Genomic DNA, 27,475 nt, shown 5'->3' with positions numbered 1-27,475 from the left:
CGTCTGGTCTGGGGGGACGGTGCCGGCCCAGACCCTGCTGCTCCCGAGCACAGCGCCGGGCTCTGTCCCTTCACCTCGAGGGCAGGCGGGGAGGGGCCCTGGCCCCCCAGCCCCGCGCCCTGAGCGGCAGAGCCGAGGGTGGCACCAGAGGCTCCGGCCCTGCCCTCCAGGCCCCTTCCCCCGCCCTGTTCCCAGCCCCCTGCGGCTGCCGCCGCCTCCCCCCGGCTTGCCGCCCCTCGGGGGCTGGTCACTTCCCCGCGCCAGCCTGGATGTGCCGCCTCGGGCGCTATAAAGGGTCCGCCCGCGGCACCCACCGCCTGCCTGTCCCTCCGCGCCGCGCCCCGCGCTCCGCTCCCGCCGGGCCGGCCCCGGGGCTGCAGGCGTCGCCCCGGCTCTGACCCGCTCTCTCCCGCAGGCGGCCGCCCGAGGGGATGGACTATACCTACGACGAGGACCTGGACGAGCTGTGCCCAGTCTGCGGGGACAAGGTCTCCGGGTACCACTATGGGCTGCTCACCTGCGAGAGCTGCAAGGTAGGAGCCGGGGCGCGCGGGACCTGGCCCCATCCAGGCGGGCTTGGCTCCGCTGGAGAGGCGCGCCCGAAAGGGGCGCTCAGAAGGCGGCCCCAGGCCGGGGCGGGCGGGGGTGCGGGGGGCCCCGCGGCCCCGCCAGGGTTTCGTTGGCCGGAGTCGGCAGCCGCCAGCCAGGCCGGGAACTCGTTGCGCTCCGCGCGCAGAACTCGCCGTGCGCCGGGGCTCGGGGCTGCGCGCTGCCGAATGTGCCTGGAGACCCCCCGGGCGGGGGCGAGTTATCGGCCAGGGAAAGCCCCGGTCCCCGCCGGCCTGCGCCCAGCCTGGCGTGCCGCCGGGACGCGGCCTTTGCACCGTCTCGTTCCCATCCGACCTGGGGCCGCTCCCGGCTGGGCAAAAGCCGCTGGGGGGTTCGCGCTGCTCGGCGCGGCTCCCCGGCCGGGAACCCCCGGGCCCAGACGTAACTCGCCAAATGCCAAGCGCAGCCCCAGCGGCCTGCGCCGGGCTCCCGGGGGCTGCGGAGCCGGGGCCCGCAAACGCCGCTAACGAACTAGACTCCTCGCTGGGCCCGGGGCAGAAACGACCCGGGGCAGCTGAGCGCACGGCCCCGCTTCGTGGCACCGAGCCTGCCGGCCAGAGCCCCCGCGCCCCGGGCTTCGGGCGCCGCGCTTGGCTTCGCACCGTCGGGCCGCTGCGCTCTGCGCCGCCCGGCTTCGGTTCGGTCCGCCGCCCGGGGAGCCCCGCAACCCGCTGGCCGGGGGGGGGGTTATTACACAAAATCCGCCCCCCCTCGTGCGCGGAAGGTGCCTGAGCTCCGCGCCCCGGGGACCCGCGCTGGCCTCGATTCGCTCTGCCGGGAGGCAGCTGGTTCGGGAGCCCGGAGCGCCCGGCCGCCCACCCCCTCGGGCAGCCGCTCCGCGACCCCGCGGCGGATTTCGCTCCGGATTTGTGCCCCCGCGTGTAAACGGCCTGGCCCGCGCTGGGGTCGGTTTCCGCCCGAGCAGCGCGCGAGCGATTTTCGGGGGCTTCGAGTTTCCCTCCGCGCGGCGGGGCGATTCTGGCGCCATCGAAATGCCTCCGGGGCGCTGGCCCGGGGGGGTCTCGGCGGGGGGGTCGCTTAAACGTGCGGTGCCTGTTCCCTCTCGGGCGCGGCGCGGCTCCTCGGCCGGGCAGAGCCGCGGGAATCGAATTCTGCTCCGGGGCGCGTCGCTGGGCCCCGAGCCGGGCCCGATCCTGCGGTAGAAATGCAGGGAACTTGAAACCCGCGCGTGCGGCATTTCGGGGGGCACCCTCGTCAGACCCCGCGGGGCGCAGCTGCCGGGCGGGGCGGGGGAGCGGAGCCAAAGCCGCGAGAAAGCGAAGCGAACCCGAATCGTGCCCGAGACGCGTTCTCACAGCCGGGGCTGATGCGGGGCGAGGAGACTGGGGGGGGGGGGCAGCTCTTTGAGGCCTCCCTGGCCGGAAAGCGGCTCCCGGATCTCTGGATTCCCCCCCTTTTATTCCCGCCAGCTGCTTGTGTTTGGGACTGAGGGCTAAGGTGCAGTGGGAGGGTTTCCCAGCAAAAGCAAATTTCCTGTGCAAATTGGAGGGCTGGTTTGCTGTGTGTAGTTGGGGGTGCCGGGTGGGGGGGCCCCATATCACCCACCCCCCTGGGCAGGGAGCAATGGCAGAAGCAGGAGCCATTCCAGTTAAATGCATCCCGGCCCGTCTCATTCTGCCCCGAGCCGGTTCCCCAGCCACATCCGTGCCAAGGGGCGTTCTTCGGGGCGGCCCCGTGCTGGGCTCAGCAGGGCTGTGGCCTGGCCTGCTGGTCGGGCGTCTGGCCGGGTTGGGCCGAATGCTGGCCCCGCTCTGAGGACACAAATCCCGCTCTGGAGCCAGCGTGGTCTCCGAGAGCCGGCCCCTGGCAGGCTGGGAATCGGGCCCACGTCCCCCCGGCCTGGGCTCCGCGATTCGCCCGGTGGGTTCACAAAAAGAACTCCAGCCCCAGCCACTGGCTGCTGCAGATCAGTGCGGCGCCGTGGCCCTGAACCCTCCCAGCCCAGCCGAGCGTCGGGCCCGGGGCATGTCTCAGAGCCCTAAGCAGATGAAAACCATCCCCCGCGTCCCTCCGGCTTGCACTGAGATTCCTGGAACTCAGCCCTGTCCAGCGGAGAGGAGCCACCTTGGCAGGGCCGGGGAGTTCAGACGCTCGGCGGAGAGGAGCCAGGCCTGCAGCTTTTGTCTGTTAAAAGCTAGAAGGAGAATACAGGGACTGCTGGCTTCCCCGGCCACAAGCCCCTTCCTCGCCGTGCTCGCATCCGGAGCAGGGAATTGGCCGGTTAGGGGATCGGTTAGGCTAGAATAGAGAGGCCAGGGAAATAAAGCCGCCAGCTATGCTGCCCTGTTGGGCCACAGCCAACCTCGGCCCGACGTGCTATTTTCATGGAGGTGCAGTGTCCAATTCCCCCACGGCCGCTGGCTCCGCTGCCCCCAAGATGCCGGGTCTGGGAAGAAATTCTCCAGGCGAGCCGCAAATCATCTGTGTGAAACAGCAGCCGAGTGTAGGAGCCTCGGTTCCCCGGGACGCAGGCTTAGTCCTGGGCGTACGGTCATGCTGGCGGATGGAGACGCGGCATCTCTGCTTTCTCTCCTTCCCATCAGGGCTTTTTCAAGAGGACTGTGCAAAACAACAAGCACTACACCTGCACCGAGAGCCAGAACTGCAAAATCGACAAGACCCAGCGGAAGAGGTGCCCGTACTGTCGCTTCCAGAAGTGCTTGACGGTGGGAATGCGACTAGAAGGTAAGAACCCCGGTCTGCCGCACGCCACTTACCGCCGAGGGCTCTGGGGGAAGCCGGGAGGGCTTGTCAGTTGCACGGGTGTGGTGTGAGTGGTCAGGAGAAGGGGTCCCTGGTCCAGGGATGTGTCTTCTCCCACTGAGATCACCGGGACTCAAGGGCATCCCATACACAGGATCAGGCCCAAGCTGGCTCAGACAGCCGCATCTAGCAAAAGCAATGCTTCCTTCCTCCAGTGTGCTGGAATTGTAGGTTATTCGTTTCCTTTGAATTAAATATGATTGGGGTTTGGTCAGTGGAGCCGTTTCTTTGTGGGCAATATTTTAGGTTAGGAGACAGTCCGGCACAGCTGTGCCTGGGAATTAAGCAATGACCTCAGAATTAAAAGCAGCCTTTGGTTTTCACTGTAGTATCATCATTCTAAGTAAACTCTCCGTTCAGGGCTAGGGGGTTTGTTTTTTATTATTATTATTATTATTACTATTACCACTATTATTTTTATTTTATTATTATTTACTTCATCAGTCTCCAAGATACAGCAGAGCCAACCCCTAGTATTAAAAATTATGGATCAGGCCCTCCCTAAATCAGGACATTAAAAAAAAATAATAGAGGTGGGTTCTTTTGATTTGCCTTCCGGTTTTTCAGAATTTAGGGTTCACATTTCCAAGATTTGCTTTGCAAGCGAGAGAACGTTCCGGTGTTTGTTTGCTTATTAAATGAAAGCCGAGATTTCCCGAGTTTTGCATAATGCCCAGAGCCGAGGTTTAAGAAAAACACGGAGGATCGTGAGAATCAGGATAAAATGGCAGGCGGCGACAGTGAGAATGTATTTTTTTCTTTTGCCACGTTCACTGTAACAGGAATTTCTCCTCCTGCAAGAGACCCTCAGTAACACGGGGCCTCTCTCAATTTTACATTGGGGTCATTCTACCAGTGTCGGCCTTGATTTATGCTGCTGTGGCTAATAGAGAACCAGGCCATGTTGTTCTTCTGTATTGTGATGCTATTTACGTGGCACTTACCCGTTGATGTTGCAGAACGTCACAATGCATACAGGGCTTAGGACCAGAAAAACAATCACAAACACTGGGTAACAACAACAACAACAACGATAATAATAAAAGATTAAATTGGAGATGAAGTCAAACGATCTGGGTAGATAGGCTACATCTACGCTGCAACGCGACCCGAGAATCCCGAAATAGCTACCGTGTGTCTTCACAGTAAGCCCGTTATTTCGGGCTTCCTATTCCGACGTCCCTGTAAAGCTCATGCCACGAGGGACGTTTGGGAAGAGCGGGTTATTTCGAAATTTGGCGCCAAATGGCAAAAGTAGCTATTTTGAAATAGCATCGAAATAAGACCCGCAACGTGGCTCAAACTGCGTCTCTGCTTTCGAGTTCCAGTGCAGCGTAGACGCCCCCGCAGTGCCGGGGCGACTGGAATATCTCTGACCTGTTCCGGGCTGCGGGACTCGGGGCTCCCTTGACATGGGGATGAAGGGCAAAGTTGGGGCGTGGATGCAGAGTCCTGCTTATACCGGAAAAGAAACTCAAATCTTATTCTGCCGCAGGCAGGTGGCAGACGGGTCGGGAGGCGGACGAGTTCAGAGCAGGGCAGAGCATTTCATGCCCAAGGCAGCCAGAGCAAACTCCCACTACGGTGGGGTGCGGGGCCAAGGGTCTTTCCATTTCCAATCCGATCTGAGCCTTAGCCCTGGGGCTGGAGTACTGGGCACAAACCGTTCCTGAGCCAGCTGCCCGGCTTACCTGGGGCCAGGGCTCTCATGGGCTGAGCCCGGCCCTCCCTGGGCCTGGCCGTTCAGAGCTTCAGCGCCTCTGGGCTCGCTGCAGCAGTTGTGCATGTTAAAACATTGCTTGGGCCCCAATGAAGGGCTGGCCCTGGGGCGTTGCTAGATCCCTGGCACATGGAGTCACTCGCTCCAGTGCTCCGTCTCGGAACGCTGCGAACAGCTGGGCAAGGGAGCGAGGCGAAGGGAGGGCCCGCTGGCTGTCTCCAGGAATCGGCTCTGTCCCTGTGTGTGCATGGATGTGGGACGCCCTGAAATCAGGGTCCCGCTGGGAGCTGCGGCCGCCTGCCTGGGAGGTGCTTCCCTTGCTCCCGGCAGGGTTGAGCGCGCTCCTGTGCGTGTGAGCAAAGCCGGGTATTTGCTGCGTGTCTCTTCGAAGCCGCCTGCCCCCTCCCTCGGAGCTGCTTGATGAGATTCTGCAGTAGCTTATCCACCAGGGGTCACCCAGAGGGAAAATGACATCCCAACTTGACTGGCTTGTCTTTTGTGGTGAAAATTGGAGCGTACCTTTTCTTCGTTATTAGTATTTACTGGGCAGAAAATCTGAACTGACACTTCTAAAGAGATCCTTCAGCTCAGTAGGACAAAAGCAAGCCTGAAAGTATCGATTTGGGGGACAAGTACGATGTTGACACCGGCCTCTCTCGATGCTCAAGAAAGGAAGCTGCCGAGAAGTCTGGACTGTGTGAACGACTCAGCCTCGGCTGCCTAGACGGATCGGGCGGCTCACCTGGGTGCCCGGCAGGACGGCCACGAGAGAGCCGGCGTGCCGTCTAGGGGGCTGCGGGCGTTGGCGGAGTGCCGGTGTTTTGTGCACAGCACGGCACGGAACCGAGGCGGCCCCCGCGAGCGGAACTGCCCCGGGCAGGCTCACTCGGGGGAGCCCGTTTCCCGGGCAATGCGCCTCGAGTGGACTGCAGAGTCGCCCGTGCCGCAGAGGGGCGGAGACACTGCATGGGGCAGGCCAGGGGCCAGAGGGAAGGCGGAGGCCCAGTGGAGAAGGGACGGGGAAGAGGGGTGGGACGGGGGGTGGGGCGGGCCCACGGGTGAGTTTTAACAAGAGAAGGGGCCGTGTTAAAGCCGCCCCTGAGAAGCGCAGGGGGCGGGTGGGGGAGGGCGCTGCAGGCCACGGAGGCAGTAACCCCGACCTGCCAGGAATGCTTCCCCAGGGGGGCAGACTCAGGGGCCAGACCCCCGTCGAGCTGGGGAAGGATAATGGAGCAGCGGAGGCCGGCTGCAGGGTGCCCGCCTAGAGCGGAGCAGGGGCGGTGGGCGGTGGGCGTCCGAGGCAGGGGAGGCGGCTGCCTTCCCACACTGCCTCACCTGGCCCTGCCCCCGCTCCGCCACAGTCCCCCGGTTCCCCGCCCCCAGCCTGCTGTTGTGATGCCGGAGGTGGGGGCAGGCAGGCTGGGGCCGCACTGTGCTGCCCGTCCTCCTGGCGCTGGGACCACTCTGGGTTGGGCAGGGTGGGGGCTTTGCCAGTCACGGGGGCAGGTGGCACCGCCCCCCAGCCTTTCCGTGCCATGCCTGACTGCCGGCTCCTTGCAGCTTCAGGGTGGGGGCCGCGCTGCCCGCTGGGGTGCCGGAGCTGGGGCCGGGGTCAGCAGTCACATGGGAGGGGCCATCAGTGGCCACAGGGGCGGAGGGGGGGGGCGGCTGGGCTCTGGTAGGCGTGGAAAGGGCTGGGCTGGGGGCTTGGGTCCCCAAAGTGTGGGGTCACCCCGCGTCCATGGCGATGAATGAATTCACTCTGTCCTTACTGTGACGGCACGTTGGGGTTCCCCGTCTCCTGCACCCCGAAATGGCACAAACAGACTGCACCAGCCAGTGGAATTGAGGGTGGTTTATTGCTCCTCCAGCACAGCGCAGCACAGATGTAATCTGGTTACAGGAACTGGGCTAGGATGCCTCAGGCCCCCTTGAGATGGGGGAGACTGGGCCCCTAAACTCCAGCTCCTCTCCCTAGGCTGTCTCATCCATCCTCACAGACAGCCACCAACTAACAACCCACTTCCAGCCCTGCCCCCCAGCCAGGGCAGCCTTCACCTTCCTTTGTTCCTCTCCATGGGGGGTGTCTGGCCACTGGTTCAACAAGTTTGGCACTACCTTTGCATAGCGAGGTTTTCCCTGCTGGGTCTTGCTCCAGACAGCAGAGGTCACCACATCCCAGCAATTACCCCCACTACGTCACACTTACTACCACACCCGGACAGGTGTGAGGACAGGCAGGGGAGAGAAATCCAAGGGATAAAAGGCAACCTCCCGTTGATCCCGGCGGCCTTCGCCTGTTCTTTAAGCTGGCGCTGATTTTTCCGAGTGGCTGTGCGTCTGCGGGAGTGAGTGAGCGCAGGTCCGTGGGGAGGGCGTGTGTGTTAAACCATGGCCAAAAACTCAGCCGGGGTTTGTCCTCGCTACACGGCGGATCGAGGCTGCAGCGATGGATCCTGGCGGCCGATGGCTCGCACCTGCCAAGGTGTGTCCTATTGACCGCCAAGGGCGCTCCCGCGGGCTCCAGTGCTCCACCAGGACGAGAGGAGGAGCCGGAGTCATCGGGAGAGCCGCCCCCGCCGACCTTGCTGCGCGGAAGACCCTGTGGGAAGTACGGCAGTTTCAGCCAGGCCGTTTGCCTTGCCCACGTCGGGAGGTTAGCTCGACGGGAGGTTTGGTCGTGCAGACTAGGATGGCGCCGAGAATCCAAGAACCAGTCTAAGTAGTTGGGAAAAGTCCCAGGCTCCCTCAGTTTCGTTTGTTGTGGGTTTGGAGAGCCGGGGAAGGAACGGAAGCGCTTTGCCTTGCTAACCCGGCCATCGGCCCCTGCCCTCGGTTTCCCACCTGAGAGCAGAATCTTTGTGGCCGCACAATATCCCAGCTGGGAAGCAGCAAACAGCAAGTGTTGGTGATCCCAGGTGAGCAGGGCCCCGGGGGAACGCAGGAGCATCAAAGCCCGTCTTCTCTCCCGGGGCCCTGGCTTTAAGAGACAAACGGGCACATTCGTTGCCTGCTTCCGAGAGAGGCCGGACTGAATGCCCTGGAGCCTAGAGAGCAGGCACCGCCCAGGTAGGAGCCGTGCAAACCTCCCCTGCACACCCACCATGCCACGGCCCCGGGGTGCTCACTAGCCATTTCCGAGCCGCGGTACAACCGCCCCGAGGGAGCGACGAGGCAGTGGGCATGAAACCCGGCTCCGAGCAGGTCAGGTGCCCGGCCTCTTGGTCCTGCCCTTGCATGCCGCTTTAAACTCTGGCCGTGGGTCCGAACCCAAGCAGGGTGGCCAGAGAACACGTGAGGAAGGGGAGTTCAGTGTCTCTGGCTCCTCCGCAGCCTGGCCTCTCTGGGGCGGGCACAAACGGTGCTGACCCTGAGGGGTTTTGTACCGGCTCTGGGAGGAACCAGCCAGAGGTAGCCGTATAATCTGCTGCCCAGCCTCTGGGGGGCAGATCTCTGGGCTCCATAGACATGCCTGTAGCCAGCCCCCCGGAGAGGCTGTTTCCATGGCCGTATCCGCAGTAAGAGAGGAGGGGAAGTGGGGAGAAACAGGCTTTTCCCTGGATCGTGAGAGCCCCTTCAAGGAAAGTCTCCCGGGAACATCTCCCGCCTGCTGGCCCTCCTGCGCCCCGCCAGCCTCCGGAGCGTGGCCAGTGCGGCGCCCGGTGGGGGGCGAAGGTCGCCGGCACGGGTTTGCGCGGCGGCCGTGAAAGGAGAGGTTACTGAGGGGCCTTTTTGCAGCAGCAACAGCTGAAGCACAAACACTCGAGCTCGCCACTCAGCGTGGGGCGGGAGCGCCGGCGGCTTCCCCTTTTGTCCACGTTTCCCCAGCCGCCTCGCCTGCCTCACGTCCCTCTGCGCCGCGCTCGGCGGCTGGTGGCTTTTCCCGGGGGGGTTTCTGAGGCAGAACCGCTCTTGGGAATGGCCGCAGGGGGAGCGAGCGATCGCGCGCTGCAAAGACGCACCCGTTGCCCAGGGCGCGGACACGTCCTTGCCTTTCTCCGGGGGTCCAGAGAGAACCTGGCCAGGGGAGAGGCTCTCCTGGGCCACTCAGTGGGAGGCGCTCGTGGGAAGATGCCTTGGGCAGCGTTTTTAAGCCATTTTGAATCACATGGGTCGGGCCAGCCCCCCCGGCTGGTGTCAACGGAGGGTCCTGTTGAGGTCAGTGGGGAGGCTGGTTTCCACCACCTGCAGATCAGGCCGGTATGTTTTGGGGAGCCCGCCTGGCTTGTCTTGTGTGAAATGGGCTGGAAGGGAGGGCAGGCGACTGGATCCAATCCAGCACAGTCTCAGCAGAGCCCCCGTCGGGCAGAAGGCACCAGGCAAGCTCCAGAAACGTGTGTGAGGCTCCCGGGACATTGAAAACCAGCCCCGGGGGGAGGGGGGGTTATTTCTCATGGTCTCGGGCTTTTCTCCGCAGGCATGGGCGCGGGAAACGTGCTCTCCCATTTTGCAAAGGAGAGCGGCGCGGCTCTCGCGCTCCCCTGACTCCCCACGCGGGGTCTTTGCGAAAAGCCCCAAACCTTGCCCGACTCGTGGTAAAACCGCGAGCCCAGGCAGCCTGCTCTCCCTTTCCGCAAACCGCGGCTCTTTGACTCGGTGGCTAGCGAGGTGCTGACCTGCTGGAGGGCAGGTCTGGGACACGCCGCTCGGCCACGGAGGCACGTGCCCTCGGGAAGTGGGCGTGTCCTCGACCTGATGCGCCAGGGCGAGGCGGTTGGGCGGCCTCACTAGGACAGCTCCCCCTACTGGTTGCTGGGAGATAGCATAATAGTCCCCTAGAGAGACTGCCCCAGGCCCCCGTGTCCCGATGCAGCCGTCCATCGCTCCCGTGTTTCACAAAGGCATTAACCCCCCCCCCCACGGTCTGGCTGGACAGAGCCCGCCGGGTTATGTGCCGGGACCTTTTGGGAGCAGAAGGCTCCGGGGGGCTCAGCTGAATTTCAAGGCCGTTCTTTCTCTGCCCCACAGCTGTGCGTGCGGACCGGATGCGGGGAGGAAGAAATAAGTTCGGCCCCATGTACAAGCGGGATCGTGCCTTAAAGCAGCAGAAGAAAGCTCTGATCCGCGCCAACGGCTTTAAGCTGGAGACGGTGCCCCAGATCGTGTCCCCGGTGCAAACCGACTACAGCCTCTCCTCCGCCATCCACGGCATCCACTCTGTGGCCAAGAGCCTGCCGCCCAACCCGGCCGCTATGACGCCCGTCGACTACGACAGGAGCCCCTACGGGACGCCGTCCCTGGGCATGACTGTGCCGAGCCACGGGGCCCTGTCCAGCTACCACTACCCTGCCTTTCCCAACCGCACCATCAAGTCCGAGTACCCCGACCACTACACAAGTTCCCACGAGTCCGTGGCCAGCTACATGTATCCCGACGCCTACCCCAGCAGCTCCCCGCCCGACATCCCCGAGGTCATTCTCAAGCTGCTGCAGCTGGAGCCGGACGAGCCGCAGGTCAAGGCTCGGATACTGGCGTGTCTGCAACAGGAGCAGGGCAAAGGCCGGCATGAGAAGCTCCACACCTTTGGCCTCATGTGCAAGATGGCGGACCAGACCCTCTTCTCCATCGTGGAGTGGGCACGGAGCTGCGTCTTCTTCAAGGAGCTGGAGGTAGGTGCTTTGCTTGGCTCCCTGGTCCCTCCTTGGCGTGGGGGGGGGAGGGGAAGGGGCAGGTTCCGTCCAAGATGCCACCTGCGGGAAGGGAATCGATAGCGCGGCTGAAATATGCCTGGCAGAGAGGGACCCTGCAGGCCAGGGCGTTCTTAGCGTTGGCGGGGCCCTAGGCAGGGCTCCCACACTGGGGTCCCCGTGTCCGCCGGCAGCCCGAGGCGGGGGGGTTGCAGAGCTGTGATTTTACCAGAATCAGCAACACGCTTGTGGAATATTTTAAAGCAGATTTTAGACTCAGGGCCTGGCGACGCCCCCGGTCAACTCCGACCTGGCCAGTCTGTGCTGGGTTGGCACGTGCCTGGGAACGGGCTTCGTGGCCTCCTGCCCGGCTCTTTCCCGGGTCGATGTTCTGCTCACCGCTCTGGCAGGCGGCGTCCCTTTCCGGTTACCTAGATCCTCTCCCGAGGAAGCGGAGCCGCAGAGCAGGGACAGGACGAGGGGGGAGGGTGGGCATTAGGACCCAGCGGTGCCCCAGATTTTCTGGAGCCCTACGCAGCTGCATATCCTGCATGTGGGTGAAGCTGCAGCAGCATCAGCGTGGAGCCACAACAGGCTCGCAGCCAGGCCAGGGAATTGCGCCCTGCCAAGCTGAGCTGGGCGGCAGGGAAGCAGGGGCTGAGCTGCCCAGGGCGGACGGGGCACGTTACCTGGCCTTCGACCGGGCGCTCGCCTTGCCGTGCTTGTCTAGGCCAGAGACTGGCGTGGGCCGGCCCAGCTGCCTCGAGACAGGGCTGTGTGCGGCCACCCGACGCCGGCGGGGAGTGGGAACCTCCCCACACAGGCCCCTGGCTGCTGCGGACGTGGGGCCTGCAGGTGCTGGATCAGCGACACTCTCACCTCGCAGGTTCCGGCACCGAGTTCGCCCTCGGCATTACCCGACCGAGCCACGCTGGCGCCACCCCCTTGGCTCTTCCACACGCTGCTCTAGTTCTCAGAAAGGGAGGCTGACCCCCTCCGAATTCCCTCCCCCCACATTGCAGTCTGGGGGACGGTCTGGTCGTCATGCAAGCGACTGCTTTTTCCTTGAAAATCGCGCTCCCGTCCCTTCCGCTGGGCCAAGCAGCGTGTGTGCACTCCCTGGCGTGACTGCATGTGGCCGTGCGTTTGTTTATGTAGGGCCTACAGGAAGTAGCGGGTTCAATTCCTTAAACGTATTCAGAGCCATTTCAGTATTTGAAGGATGGGGGGCGGGGAGTCCTCCCCAAAGGACTGTGCTGGGTTTGGGTCAGATGCACCCGTGGGGTGAAGCCACCAAAGGTTACCAGAGGGATTCACTCGGTCCCGGAACAGCTGGGTCTGTCTCGGGAGCTGCGCTGATCTTCCTGTCTCCTCAGAACGGAGGCTCGCGGGGTCTAGTGGGTTCTTTTATTTAATTATTTACGGCAGCTGGGCCTGGCTGTCTCGTTTTCCAAAGCCGACGCTGCTCCCTGTCCGAGGTGGCAGGCGTCAGGCACGCCTGGGAGCTCAAAGAGAGTTCTGGGGCTAGTCGGGGCTGGGCCCCTGGGGCGCGCATCGGTTCAGGGGGCCTGTCCTTTGCTCCGGCTCCTGCGAGATGCCTGCCGTGGCCTGAGCGGGGGCGCGGGTTCTGGCCCTGGGAGAGCTCTGTGGGGATGGCTCCGGGGGCGTCACAAGCCATTTGGCAACGAGGCAGGCGGCGGAGGGAGACGCTGGGCTAGGCGGCGGAACGGGTGATCTGGTCTGAGCGCCCGGCCAGGCCCTGCCACGGAATTTTCTCCGGTCCCCTCCGTGGGCCTCCGGGGCATGGCCGGGTGCTTCACGGCTCCAAGTCTCCTCTCCCTGCCCAGAACAGTGCCAGGAAGTCGCATTGTGGGCGCGGTGTTTTGTTCGTTTCAATCGTATCAGTGTTCTGGGAAGGGGCGATTGTTGTTTGGCGGGAGCTATTGTAAACAGCGGCTGCGGCGCACGGCTGCTGCGCTGGGTAGCCTTGTACTGCTATTGTCCGCGCGGCCACGCCATGCAGAGGTGGCTTCGCTCCATGGGAATGCAAAGCCATCAGCCCCTCTTCTCCCCGGAGCACAGTGGCTTCACCTCGTCAGGGCTGCCCCCTGGGGCCAGCTGCTAACCGAGGCTCCCATGCTGAACATAGGAACAGCCAGACTGGGTCAGACCATCAGTCCATCCAGCCCCGTGTCCTATCTGCCAACAATGGCCAATGCCAGGTGCCCCAGAGGGAGGGAACAGAACAGGCAATCCTCACGTGGGTGATCCCTCCTCTGTCACCCAATTACAGGCAAACAGAGGCCGGGACGCCATTCCTACCCATCCTGGCCAATAGCCATTGGTGGACCTAACCTCCATGCATCTATCTTGCTCTTTTTTGAAACCCGTTAAAGTCCTGGCCTTCACCACATCCTCTGGCAAGGAGTTCCACAGGTTGTGTGCTGAGTGAAGAAAAATTTCCTTCTGTTTGTTTCCAACCTTCTGCCTGTTAATTTCATTTGGTGACCCCTAGTTCTTATGTCATGGGAATAAGTAAATAACATTTTCTTAATCACTTTTTCCACACCAGTCATGATTTTATAGCCCTCTATCACACCCGCCTCCGTCTCCTCTTTTCTAAGATGAAAAGTCCAAGTCTTTCTAATATCTCTTCATACAGGACCCATTCCAAAGTCTTAAACATTTTTGTTGCCCTTTTCTGAACCTTTTCCAATGCCAATATATCTTTTTTGAGATGAGATGACCACATCTTTTTAAAGATGTGGGTGTCCCAGAGTTTTATATAGAGGCAATAAGATATTCTCTGTCTTATTCTCTGTCCCTTTTTTCATGACTCCTGACATTTTATTTGCTTTTTTGACTGCCACTGCACACTGAGGGTGTGTCTACACTGCAGAGTTTTTTTGGAAAAACAGACGTTTTTCGGAAATAACGTCACTTACATCCACACTGCAATCGCATTCTTTGGAAAAAAAATGGAAAGAACAGAAGGGTTTTTCCAACATTGGTAAACCTCTTTCTACGGGGAAGAAGCCTTTTCCCGAAAGAGCTCATTTTGAAAAAGGCGTGTGTGGATGGGGAAGAGGGAGTTCTTTCGAAAGAAGAGAAAAGAGGAAAAAGCACAGGTACCCTGGTGGCTAGTCCGTCCATAGTAATCTCAGCTGAAATGCGAGATAGAATCCATCCAGTGTGGACGCTCTTTTCAAAAAGCAGATTGCTTTTTCGATGCATTTTTGCTGTGTGGACTCTCTCTTTCGGAAGAAGTTTTTTCAGAAGATCTCTTCCAGAAAAGCTTCTTCTGAAAGAAGCCTGCCGTCTAGACCTAGCTTGAGCGGATGTTTCCAGAGAGCTATCCACAGGGACTCCACAATCTCTCTCTCGAGTAGTCGTAGTTAAATTAGTCCCCATCATACTGTACGTAGAGTTGGGATTATTTTTCCAATGTGCATTACTTTACATTCCTCAGCTTGACATTTCATTTGCCATTTTGTTGCCCAGTTTGGTGAGATGTTTTTTGAAACTCTTCATAGTCTGCTTTGGTCTTAACTGTCTTGAGCAGTTTAGTATCTGTGACGGCGCGTTGGGGGTCCCCCGTCTCCTGCACCCCGAAATGGCACAAACAGACTGCACCAGCCGGTGGACTAGAGGAAGTTTATTGCCTCTCCAGGATACAGCACAGCACAGATGGAATCTGGTCACAGAGCTGGGCTAGGATGCCTCAGGCCCCCTTGAGATGGGGGAGACTGGGCCCCTAAACTCCAGCCCCTTCCCCTAGGCTGTCTCCTCCATGCTTCCAGCCAGCAACCAACTAACTCTCTTCCAGCCCTGCCCCCCAGCCAGGGCAGCATCCACCTTCCTTTGTTCCTCTCCATGGGGGGTGTCTGGCCATACTGGGTTGCATAGTGACTCATCCTGTTTTGCTGGGTTGTGGTACCCACGGCAGCCAGTGGGGGTTACCCCAGAGCCAGCAGCATAGAAACCAGCCAGGTACCCCCACTACGTCACAGTATCATCTGCAGATTTTGCCACCTCACCGTGTACCCCTTTCTCCAGATCATTAATAAAGAAATTGAATAGGCTTGGTCCCAGGACAGACCCTTGGCAGACCCCGCTAGTTACCTCTCTCCACTCTGAAAACTGACCGTTTCTTCCTACCCTTTGTTTCCTGTCTTTTAACCAGTTATCTGTGCATGAGAGGACCTTCCCTCTTATCCCAAGACAACTTACTTTACTCAAGAGCCTTTGGTGAGGGACCTTGTGAAAGGCTTTCTGGAAATCTAAATACACTGTATCCACTGGATCCCCCTTGTCCACATGTTTGTTGACCCCCTCAAAGAACTCTAGCCGATTAGTAAGGCAGGATTTCCCTTTGCAGAAACCATGTTGACTTTCTCCCAACAAATTATGTTCATCCATGTGTCTGGCAATTTCATTCTTTACTATAGTTTCAACTAATTTGCCCAGTACTGAAGTTAGACTTGCTGGTCTGTAATTGCCAGGATCACCTCTAGAGCCCTTTTTAAATATCGGCGTCACATTGGCTGTCTTCCAGTCATGAGGTATGGAAGCTGATTGAAAGGATCGGTTACAAACCACAGTTTCCCATCTGAGTTCTTTCAGAACGCTTGGGTGAATGCCAGCTGGTCTGGGGGACTTGTTACTGTTAAGCTGATCAATTTGTTCCAACACCTCCTCTAATGACACCTCAGTCTGGGACAGTTCCTCAGATTTGTCACCTACAAAGACTGGCTCAGGTTTGGGGATCTCCCCAATATCCTCAGCCATGGAGACTGAAGCAAAGAATTCCTTTAGCTTCACTGTAGCCCTGCACTTGGGGAAGGCAGGCCCTGGTGTGACGGCGCGCTGGGGGTTCCCCGTCTCCTGCACCCCGAAATGGCACAAACAGACTGCACCAGCCAGTGGAATTGAGGGTGGTTTATTGCTCCTCCAGCACAGCGCAGCACAGATGTAATCTGGTTACAGGAACTGGACTAGGATGCCTCAGGCCCCCTTGAGATGGGGGAGACTGGGCCCCTAAACTCCAGCCCCTTCCCCTAGCCTCTCCTCCATGCTCTCAGACAGCCAGCAACCCACTCACTAACTTCCAGCCCTGCCCCCCAGCCAGGGCAGCATTCCACCTTCCTTTGTTCCTCTCCATGGGGGGTGTCTGGCCACTGGTTTGCATAGTGACTCATCCTGTTTGGCTGGGTCCTGGTACCCACGGCAGCCAGTGGGGGTTCCCCCAGAGCCAGCAGCATAGAAACCAGCCAGGTACCCCCACTACGTCACACCTGGAAAGCAGGATCCACAGCTCTCCGGGTGTCCTCACACCCAAACCCTAGTGCCCGGAGATGGGGGTGGGTGGGGCGGGCAGCGATTCCAGCACAGGCCTCGATTCTCTCTGGAACCCCCTGCAGGTCGTTGAAGGCTGCTGTCCAATCCCCTTGCTCGTCTGCAGACTGAACAAGCCCAAATCCCTCAGCCTCTCCTCATACGTCCCTGTGCACCAGCCCCCGCATCATTTTGGTCGCCCTCCGCTGGACCCTCTCCAATGCGTCCACATCCTTCCTGTAATGGGGGGCCCACGCAATCCTCCAGATGTGGCCTCCCCATTGCCGAATAAAGGGGAATAATCACGTCCCTCGATCTGCTCCTCCCAAGGAGCCGTTAGCCTTCTCGTGCGCTGGAGTGACGCTTTCACCAGGCTGGAGGTGCTGGCGTCTGTGGGCCAGAGACGTCTTCACCTGCTGCGCTGTGGGATGGTTTCATGGCGGCGCTGGGTGTGTGCAGCTCAGGAGAGACCGTTCCCGCCTGGGTGGAATGGGCCGTTCTCCTGGGCGGGGGGAGCAATCGAGAGAGGTGGCGGGGGTGGGGATCTGGCCGCCGCGGAGCAGTGAACAGGCGGCCTATGCGGCGTGGTAAGTAGGAAGGGAGGAATGTTGCTCCCCGTGGAAGCTGCAAGGGGGCGGAGAAGCAGGTGGGGCCGTTTCTGAGCCCAGCCCTGGTGTGCTGCACTGCACATAAAGGCTGCCGAGGAGACGGGGGGCAGGTTTGTATTCCCCCGGGGCAGGAGTCATGTGTCGACAAAACTCTCTCTCCCCAGCCCACCCCTAGATTGGACCCCACTCCGCCTTTATCTTCGCAGCCTCCCCCCTCCCGATCTAGGGGGTGGGCTGGGGAGAGAGTGTGATGTCGACGCACAACTCCCTGTAGCCGCCGCGGCAGGGCCTGGCTCCGCACGGTGTGGCCGTGGGCGGCTGTTGGAAACACCCCCCGGGGCTGTAGTTGTGAAGGCCGGGGGGGAGGCTGGGCTACTGGCCTCTGGCCATCAGTTCCCACGCCACGTCCACCCGGCGGCGTGGGGCAGTCAGAATGAAGAGCGATGGAACGTCCCAGATATATCGTTTCATTTAAGGGCTAGTAATTCTGTCAGTCTGCCCCTGACAAACGAGGACCCGCCTGCCAATCTGCCGGGGAGAGCGATGCGCCCGTGTTCATCTTGTGTCATCAGACGGGGAATTACGGCCTGCCCTGGCCTTCGGCTGCACGACTAATAATGCCGCTCGGCAAAGGGGGATTTGGGGGCCGGCTGGTTTCTCGAGGGTCGGCGAGGGAGCCGGGGGGGAAGAGGTCAGCGCCGACACCCATAAATACAAACTCTAACTGAGCCGAGATGAGATGTGTCAAGATTCAGGGGAAGATTTGCAACGTCGGCGCGGCAGAAGAAAAATATGGGCCGGGAGGTGATATATATTTTGCCAGGTCGTGAGGCTCGGGCTAGTCCGTCCTTCCAGCTGTAATTTTCTCTCTCTCTCTGTATGGATAATGCACGTCTGGGCAGACGAGCAAAGTGACCTTTAGCTCGAGGCGAGAGGCCTGGAAGGTTAAACGAACGGCACTGGGGCTGCAGAGCCCCCACGCCTGGCCTGAAACCGGGGGGCAGACACCCCGAGAGCAGGGAGCTGCGGCTGCCTGAGGCAGGTTTCCGTTTGACTGGGATCACAGCAGTGTGCTCGGCTCCGGCCTGCGGGGCCCATGGGCTTGGGGACCGGGAAGAGGAGCAGAGGAGGGCAGGGAGGAGCCATGTGGCCACGCCCCGGCGGTGGAGCTAAGACGGGCGACCATCTCTGGGGGCTGCTTTTCCACTAGTGGCGGGTTCCTACAACATTAGGGCCAGTTCCAGACGGGCCCAGGGCTCTGCGCCCCTCTCCGGCCCCCTCGCTTTGGGCTGGGAGCTGAGCTGGCCTTTTGTGGAGGGCACGGAGATGCTGGGGGCCCCTAGTGACGTTGGGCTTTCTGGGGGCTCTGTCTAGGCCAGCCTGGGGTGGGGAACGGCTTGCGCGGGCAGGCCGGGTTCTGGCGTGCTCCTGGGGGCACTGCCCTGGGTCTGAATGAGGGGACAGGTCGACGGCTGGCTGTGGGCTCCCGGGGCGAGCGGCGCACGCGGGAGGAGCCGGGTCGCGGGCGCCCCGAGGAGAAGGGATGTTTCTTGGGCCGGATCCCACACCCACGCCAGGCAGCTCCTCTGGCTTCCGGCGCGCTCCTGGGGCGGGGGGGGGGGCTCTGTCCTTTGACGCAGCCAGACGGGCGTCGCTGGTGCCTTTCGCCCCAAGCGCAGCTCCCTGGGGGCACGGAGGGAGCCAGGCTCCATGGGGGGGGGGGGGGGATTCTGAGCCCCCCCGCTCTTCTCCGGAGGGGGCCTGTGGCATCGCCCTTTGCAGCCGGGGGAAAGGGGCCGTTATTGGGGGGGTCCCGGGTCTCAGTCATCGGGGAGTAACTGAGAACCCCACAGACGTCTCCTCCCCAGGGGCTGGGGCCGTGCTCAGCCTGGCTTCCTTTCGACGGGTTTCCTCCTTCTTTCTCACGGGCTATTTGCAGCTGCTTGCTGCCTGGGCTTTAACGCACACGGGTCAGCTCGACCCCGGCTCCTGACTGTCGGCCAAAGCGTTTCGGGCTCATCTCCCTCGGCCCGAGGGTGCTCTGGCCAGGGCGAGCGCCGAACCCACAGGAGCTCCCCGCCACAGCCGCGCTCTGGTCACCAGCCGGGCCCTGCCCCGCCACCCGTCTCCGGGTGGGAGCAACTGGAAATAGCAAAGGGACAGACACGTCTCCTTTCCCAGGGGCTCTGCCTGCGGCGCCGGGTTAAACATCCCAGTCGCAAAAGGCAGGGCGGTGGGGTGCCCTTCTCCCTCGGGGAGAGCCCCCACTGTGAGGGGTGGGGGGATGGGGCCTTGGGAGCTGTGGGGACTGAGTGTGGTTTGTGCCCCTTTGAGGGCTTGGTCCCTGTGTGGCAGGGCTCACAGGCTTGTCAGCAGGCAGCTGTTGCACATGGCCCTGGTGGGGGGCTGGCCCCGAACGGGAGCGGGTCAGGCCTGTGGCCCTGGCGTGGGGCTGGCCCCGAACGGGAGCGGGTCAGGCCTGTGGCCCTGGCACGGGGCCGGCCCCGAATGGGAGCGGGTCAGGCCTGTGGCCCTGGCGTGGGGCTGGCCCCAAACGGGAGGGGGCTGGGCCTGTGGCCCTGGCATGGGGCTGGCCCCGAATGGGAGGGGGCTGGGCCTGTGGCCCTCGCGTGGGGCTGGCCCCGAACGGGAGCGGGTCAGGCCTGTGGCCCTGGCATGGGGCTGGCCCCAAATGGGAGGGGGCTGGGCCTGTGGCCCTGGCGTGGGGCTGGCCCCAAACGAGAGGGGGCTGGGCCTGTGGCCCTGGCGTGGGGCTGGCCCCGAACGGGAGCGGGTCAGGCCTGTGGCCCTGGCGTGGGGCTGGCCCCAAACGGGAAAGGGTCAGGCCTGTGGCCCTGGCGTGGGGCTGGCCCTGAACGGGAGCGGGTCAGGCCTGTGGCCCTGGCGTGGGGCTGGCCCCGAACGGGAGCGGGTCAGGCCTGTGGCCCTGGCGTGGGGCTGGCCCCGAACGGGAAAGGGTCAGGCCTGTGGCCCTGGCGTGGGGCTGGCCCCGAACGGGAGCGGGTCAGGCCTGTGGCCCTGGCGTGGGGCTGGCCCCGAACGGGAGCGGGTCAGGCCTGTGGCCGTGGTGTGGGTTAGCCCCGAATGGGAGCCGGCTGTGCTGGGCCCAGCTGGCCCTGTTCACTTTGCCTTGGCACGTCGCGGTTCTGCTCCGGGGCCCGTTCTGGCAGGTGATCCAAAAGGCCCGTTGGCTGCTCGCATGGGGACACGAGCGGCTCGGTGCCGGGGGCCTGTCGCTCGTGGTCTCTGACCCGTGGGGGCGGGAGGCCATTAACGCTTCCCCAGTGCAGAGCTGGGATTGTCAGTTCTCGGCCGCCCGGGAACCTGCGTTCGCACTTCTCAATTGGCAAGGTGACACTTCCCACTCGCACCCAATAATTGCTCCTTCTCGTTGTTACCTCAGGCTGCACCTTCCCTGCGGCCATCGCAAGAGCGTCGGGCTGAGTGGCCAAAGCCGCAAACCATCCCGGCCGGCCCGCCCAGCGTGAGCCTCGTAGGAACAGGGACCTTTCCGGTAGGCTCCCGAGGGAGCTAACGTTGAGATTCACGGCCAGTGTTAATGTCCCCACGTCTGAGCATGAACCCTGGTTTGACCCACAAGCGCCACCAGCCGCCCCAGGAACAAGCCCTGCCGGAGATGGCTGATTTCAAACCCGTTTTGGTCAAAACTAGCCTTGTCCCCAAAGGAAGCTGTGTAAAGACCATTGTCATTTTGTGGGTCCGGTGTTTTGATGACCTGGACCACTTGTTGTTTGGAAAGTTACAGACCCACACGGCTCCCCCATGGAGACTTCTAAACCAGGGGGCAGCCGAGTTCGTCTGTAACAGGAAAAACTTAAAAAACAACGAGCAGCTGGGTAGAACTTTAAAGACTAACAAGACAGGTCGATGGGATCATGAGCTTTCGTGGGCACAGCTCCCTTCTTCAGATGACTGGAGCAGTGGGCTGTGGCCACGAAAGCTCATGGGAAAAAAATGACATTCGAGCATGTTTTTCCAGGGTTTTTTCATGTTTTTTTCTCCCTTTCTTCCTTTCCGCTCTTTTGCTACTGGAAAGGAGGGGGAAAGGCAGAGAGAAAGGGCAAATAACAACTAAGTTTTGTATGCAATTTGCCAAACTCACCTCCCCCTGAAAAGCCCCATGTTTTGACCAGCTCTTCTAATACTCTTTGCCTTTCTATAGCAGCACCCTCAACAGCTCTTCAAATGCTTCCCCCGCACCAGTGAATTGGAACCCGCCAAAGCAGTTTTAGTCTTTCGCTGGTGCTGGGGCAGGGCCCTGCTGCCACGCCCTGGGCAGAGACGGCCAGCTAGCGCCTGGCTGTACGTGTGACTCCTCCGTTGGCGCTTTGCCTGCCCTGCCCCGGTCTGTGCGTGCGGGGGGTGGCTGCTACTGCAATGGGCTGGGGGCCGGCCCCTCGGAGACACTGGCCGGCAGCTTTGTGTACCACAGGCACGCTGAACTTTCCTGCAAGCGGCCCAGGGCCAAGCTGGCCTGTCTGGGGAGAAGGCCCCGGGCACGTTCACAAGGGGAATTGGCGCTTTCACACCAGCATATGGACCCAGAGCTGACAGCCCTGCAGGCAGAGCGGGTTTGGTGTGGGCAGGGCACGCGCCCAGGTGAGGGGCAGGGGGCAGGTCGTTTTCTAGGGACGGGTCTTTCCTGGGCCCCTCTGCTGAGGCTGCCGCCAAGGAGGCGAGTCCTGAGGCTGGGCTTTGTGCTGCTGACATTTGCCAGGAGGTTACGGGCTTAGTTCCGTCAGACGAGAATAGGAGGCACCTTCACCTCCTGCTGCCGGCTTCCATCACACCTGGCTCCGCCCCCTCTACCTGTGTACCTGGCTCCGCCCCTGTCTAGCTGTGTGACAGCGCTTGGTTCCGCCCCTCTAGCTGTGCGATCACACCTGGCCCCGCCCCCTTTGTGACTGCATCTGGCTCCGCCCTTCTCTACCTGTTGTAACTGCACCTGGCTCCTCCCCTCTGTAGCCGTGTGACCACTCCTGGCCCCACCCCCTCTGTGTGACTGCACTTGGCTCTGCCCTTGTCTAGCTGTGTGACAGTGCTAGGTTCCGCCCCTTTAGCTGAGCAGCCACACCTGGCCCCGCCCACTCTGTGACACCACACCCGGCTCCTCCCCTCTCTAGCTTTGTGACCACATCTGGCTCCGCCCCCCCACACTTGGCATGCTTACCAGAGTTAACCAGCGCCCGGCCAGGCTGGCGAGCTGATGAGTCGACTAATCATACAGCTTAACTAGTTAACATTTTGAAGAGGATTTTAACTCGAAATTAGCTATGGATACATCAATTGCGAAGCTTATTTCAAAACTGGGAGCGTCTACACAGCACTTACTTTGAAAAAGAGCACTCTTCCTCCGACTTCCCTTTCTCCTCCTACAATGATGGCCACAGGAATCGGAGTGAGGAGTCCTCCAGCCTGACAGTATTTGGAAATAACTCCCTGCTGTGTAGACACAGACTCCGTTATTTCGAAATAATGTTGCTTTGTAGATGTACCTTTAGGCACCGCATGGGCAGTTCTTGGAGATTTGTATCTGGGTGTAAAGGCAAACAATTAATTGTTGGACGTGTTTGTTAAAGTCCCTTCCGACACCTCGCAGAGCCGAGGACTTTTCAAAGCTTTTCAATTTCACGGTGTTCTCAGGAAGCTCGAAGATCTGCAGAGGGGGGCTGGTATTGTTCACGTTATAAGCTTTACAAGCATTGAACCCAGCCCTTAAGCAATGGCAAGCTACTGCATTAGGTGACCGCGTTGACTAGACCTTTACGTAATTTGTGCCTCTTAATAGCAGCACCAAGTCTCTGGTCGTTTGTTATGTGCTATGCGATGAAATAGCTCCTGCCCTGTCTCCCAGCCCTCGCTGTTCCAAAGACCATTTCTCACGGGGAAATGGGTTTGTGTGGAGCGTGCCGCTCAGGCCAAAAGAAAACCGTATTTAATCATATCAGCATTGCGTGGAGGCGGCAGGTGGGGGTGAGCGCGGGGCTTGGAATGTCCGTCCCTGGGGCTTGGGAGCAGGGTCGAAGCTGCTCCCAGGGGGCGAGGGCCTTGATTGAAAAGCGTCGCCGTTCAGTAGGCAAACGCCGGGCGAAGCTTGTAGAGGCGAGTGCGCGGATGCGGCGCGGAACCAGGGGCCGATTCTGTGGGTGTGTGTGTGGGGGGGGGGGGAATCCCACCACGGCCAGTGGCACAGCTTGCAGGGAGAGGAGTCTGGGGGGGTTCTGCAAGGAGACGTGCCCAAGCCATGCCTCAACAACTGAGGCTCCCGGGGCTGGCGGTCCAAAGACAATGGGCGTGATGCAGCGCAAAGGGGGAAAGCCAAAGGAAGGAGCCTTTTCACCAGGGGACACAAGCTCCTGGCCTGTGGGCCACCTCTGAGCCCCTCCCCAATTTGGCCTGCATGGTAGTTTGAAAACGTTATTTAATCACCCAATGGGGTGGGGGGGAGGGGAGGCCACTCACCTGCACACGCGGGCGCAAAGGGACCCACGCTGGCCAGGGAGCCGCCCGCTAACACGCTTCTGCAGCCAGAGGGAGGGTCACTTTCAGATACCCCTGTGGGGGAGGGAGATCCCAGTGTGGGCACAGGGGGGCGCTTTGTGGGCTCCTGGCCTCTGGCTGCGCTCCTAGCCACGGGAGACACTGCCAGCTTGCATGGGCTGTATTGCTCCCCAAGCTCCCGAACCAGCCTTCCCCTCCCCACAGAGAATGGCGACTTGAAATCACGGGTAACAACACACGCGGGGAGCTCTTCATTTGGCATCTGGTCGTCGCGGCGCTTGGCTGAACTCAGGGCACGTTTTCGAGCTTTCCCACCACCCACGAGCCCTGACGTCAAGGAAGGCAGACGGGTGGACCGTGGGCCCGAGCCCCAGCGAGGTTGGGGCGCCGGTTCTAGCTTCTTACTGCGGGGGCAGGGAGCCTCGCGGGCCGGATCCAGCTGGCAGGGGTGCTGCAGCTCCCTCCCTCCCCAGTGGGGCAATGGCTGCACTCACCTGGAGGCTTTCCCTGCCGCTCCCATTGGCCAGAATCACAGCCAATGGGAGCAGTGGGAGGCACTTAACTGCCCCACCCCCCTCGTGCCAAGTCTCCGCACTCCATCCCCCTCATACTTCTCCCTTCCACCAAGACCCCATATCCCAGGCCACTCCTGCCCCCTCCCCCCCACCCAGAGCCCCCTCCCCCCGCTCCTGCACCCTCTCCCCACCCAGAGCCCCCTCCCCCCTCCTGCACCCTCCCCTCCCCCCCTCCTGCACCCTCCCCCCCACCCAGAGCCCCCTCCCCCTGCTCCTGCACCCTCTCCCTCACCCAGAGCCCCCTCCCCCCGCTCCTGCACCCTCCCCCCAACCCAGAGCCCCCTCCCCCCGCTCCTGCACCCTCCCTCTCACCCAGAGCCCCCTCCCCCCGCTCCTGCACCCTCCCCTCCCACCCAGAGCCCCCTCCCCCTGCTCCTGCACCCTCCCCCCCACCCAGAGCCCCCTCCCCCTGCTCCTGTACCCTCCCCCCCACCCAGAGCCCCCTCCCCCTGCTCCTGCACCCTCCCTCCTCACCCAGAGCCCCCTCCCCCTGCTCCTGTACCCTCCCCCCCACCCAGAGCCCCCTCCCCCTGCTCCTGCTTCCGGTCTCCCGAAATAGCCGTGCAATGTAGACGTACCAAGAATTAACCCCCCCTCCATGAAATTTGCTTTTTATTCAGACTGTGGTTTATTTTCTCTGCCTGCCCAGCAATGTTTGAACTTCACATCCGGGGCGCGGGGGGGGGGGGGGGGGGGGGGGGTGGTTAAATGCAAACTCATAACTGGTCCAGCGAGTTATTTATTTTTAAACTCCTGACAGTACGTGGATTCATTTTTGCAATATTTTGAACCAAACGTGGAATGTTGGCCACAGCTGTTTCCATTCACCACGGAAAAGGGGAGGGGGCGAGTCCTGGCAGCGCCTCTGAGCCACTAGAAGGATCCTGCTCCGTCGCGTGTGGCGGGCTGGCTACATGCCAGTCTAGTGCCCGACACGCAGGGAAGGACCTAAGGGTCGAACCTGCGAACGGGACTCTGCTCTCGGTACGTGGCCTCGGAGGGTCCGGTGCTGTTCTGGGTGGGTCGGTTCTGCAAGCCGGACGCAGGGTGCGGGGCCCGTTGAGAGAGCAGGGAGATGGAACCGGCTCCCAATTAGCAAGGGGCCTAAATCACAAAATCCAGCTGCAAGGGGGGGGGGGGACGCTGCAGCTTTGGGACCAGATGCTCCGTTACACCCACTGACGCTGGCGACGCATCGGCCCCTCGGCGTTCGCTCTGCTCTGCTGAAGGAGTGAGGAGCCCCGAGACAGCCTCCTTGCGGCTCCCTAGGCCATGTACAGGGCACACCGGTCCCAGAGGAGCCAGCGTCCGTGCTCCCTGGCCTGCGAGCCGCAGTGGGCAGTGGTGGGGGGGCGTGACGGGAGCCAGGAGAAGCGGCTCGTGAGGGTTGCAAGTCCTGGGGCTGGAAAGCCATGTGGCCTGACGGCGAGGGTGGCATTTCCTCTCTGAGCTCCGCGCCCCCCCGGGCCTGGCCTCCGTTCAGGGGCCCCCCGCCCGAAGCGGCCCGTCTCTGCCCCACGGTCCTGGCGAGGGAAGGGTGGACACTGTATTCTTTCTGTGCAAAAGTAGCCGAAGCGCCAGCCCGGGAGACACAAAGCCTTTGTGTGAAGCAACACGCTGCATTCTCTGGCTCCCGGCGGCCGGGGGCTGCGGCCAAGAGTCACTTTGTGAAAGCTTTGGGCCCGGGTGCGACGTTCTGGCCCTGCGGAGGGAAAGCCGGGCTGATAAGAGTGCGAATGAAACACGTTGACCAGGCGGGTGGAGTGAGGGGAGCAGAGCCTGGCGCGGGCTTTGTCCAGGGCCTGGCTCGTCCCCCTCCTGTGTGGGGTGGGTCTCTGCTACCTACCAGGACTTCAGTACCCGCGGTACCTGGTCTGAGGCGCGCCCAGGATTGCACGCTGGGTGTTGGCTGAGCCCTGGCGCTGCGCGTGGTGCTGGGAGCCGGCCCTGCGAAGAGGCCCGCAAGGAGCAGACACATTTAGAGGAGACACCTCTGTCGCAGCGCCCTCTTACTGAGCCTGCCTAGCTTGGGGGGCTGATCAGCATTGCGATAAATGGTCATTTAGGCTAGTGGCCCTCTTTTGAGGGAGAGAAGGAAGTGCAGGATTATTGCATACTAAGTAGTATATGGATGGGGAAACTGAGGCACGCAGCGCTTCAGTGACTTGTCACCATCCACTTGTCCAGTGACACTACCGGGGCTGGCAGGAGAGCGCAGGGGCTTGGCTGGAGCCGCACAGCACTGTTTGCTGTTCACAGATGTAGCCTCCCTCTCGCTAAGTGCCTGTCCCCAAGCGAGTTGCAGCTTCCACAAACGTGTCTGCATCTTGGACCCTTCCCCGGGCGGGGTCAGGCGGCGGGGCTGGGAAACGTTCACTAGGTGCTGCTGGAAACGACCTTTTCAGCCGGGCTGGGGAAGTCCCATTCGTTCCCGGCCTGGGCGAGCCGAGGGCAGTGGGGGATTCTAAATTGGCTGTGTGGGATGGAATCCAAGGGGTTCTCGTGGGATTTAGGGGCCACACAGGCCTCCTCTGCAAAGGGACGGCTTTCCCCAGGAGAATGACCCCAGGCCTGGTCCAGTCTGTTCTGTGCGTGCCCGTGTAGTGCTAACAGACACGTCTATGGGGCATGCTGGGACAGCCCACGCGCACCGAAATGGCACAGGGGCTTTGCTCTCAACCAACTCCAGAGTGGGGGGGTGTTTCTGCCTCTCCATCCGCACCGGCAGGCTCCAGGTGGGGACCAACAGGCGGGTTTTTCCATTCATTGGCCCCGACTGCGTCCCATGGCTGCACTGCTCAGGAAGGCCACGGGGACCACGCTGGCTAAGGGCGGTTTCCCTCCACGGGCGCGCGCAGAAAAGAAAGGGCACGTCTCGCCCCCGCCCTGCGCTGACCCGGCAGAGCGTGGGGACGCTGGTCACGCTGGCGAGAGGAAATAATTGCTCGCCGGCAACTATTCCCAGCCAAAGTCTGACCTGCCAGCCCGCCGGGGTGCCACTCACCTGGGCAGAATGGAGCGAGGCGCCTCTGCCTTGTACTCCTTGCTGCCTGCCCTCCAGGGCAGCCCCGAACTCCTGGATCCTTTGGGGAAGAAATAACTCAGCCAACGGGACCAGCATCACCCAGTTTGAAATGGTCCGAATCCCAGCCTAGCCCCCTGCCTGCCGGACCGGCCTGCCAGTCGGGCTGATACTCACGCGCTCAGATAGCGGCAGCGCGCTTCTCCGCTCGCCTTGCTTGCAGGCCCTTCTCCCGGCTGGGAACTGGAAACCGTTTTCTGGTCCAGCGGGTTGTTTTCCATCTTGGGGCTCCGGCCCCGCCCCCAAACGCACATACAGACCCAGCTGGCTGCAGGGTGTGCCCCCTCACTCAACCCAAAGCCGTCTGGCACTCGCTGTGTGTGACTGGGGGGAGTCAGCAGACACGGGTGTGCATTTGAGGCTCTGGATGTGCGTGTGCGCAGGCCCTTTGGCTCCAGCGACGCTGTTTCATGCAATGCCGGGGAGGGGAAGGGGGGGTCTCTGTTAATAGTGTCCATTGTGCACCAGTCCAATCAGTGCAGTAGTGAAGGGAAATTGACCGATTGCTGTGCTCACTGGCAGGGAGGGAAGCCGTACGGGGAGCGCGTCTCTGGGGCCGAATGGGGGGCTCCTTTGGCATCATTGTGGGAGCC

General features: G+C 61.5%; 1 protein-coding gene across 2 annotated transcripts in view; it reads left to right on the top strand.

Moving 5' to 3' along the window:
- NR5A1 (nuclear receptor subfamily 5 group A member 1) overlaps positions 1-27,475 on the top strand; it is a 56,176-nt gene that overhangs the window by 6,030 nt on the left and 22,671 nt on the right. For both annotated transcript variants that reach the window (XM_075905674.1, XM_075905675.1), the window contains exons 2-4: positions 416-533; positions 3,174-3,315; positions 10,082-10,722. In XM_075905674.1, the coding sequence (XP_075761789.1) occupies positions 432-533; positions 3,174-3,315; positions 10,082-10,722 (885 nt within the window). In that variant the 5' untranslated portion in view covers positions 416-431. The remainder of the gene's footprint in view (positions 1-415; positions 534-3,173; positions 3,316-10,081; positions 10,723-27,475) is intronic.

This window comes from Pelodiscus sinensis, chromosome 22, assembly GCF_049634645.1.
Source record: "Pelodiscus sinensis isolate JC-2024 chromosome 22, ASM4963464v1, whole genome shotgun sequence".
In the NCBI taxonomy this organism is placed as follows: Eukaryota; Metazoa; Chordata; order Testudines; family Trionychidae; genus Pelodiscus; species Pelodiscus sinensis.
The sequence above is the reverse complement of the archived record's forward strand: the minus strand, read 5'-3'. Positions and strand labels throughout refer to the sequence as shown.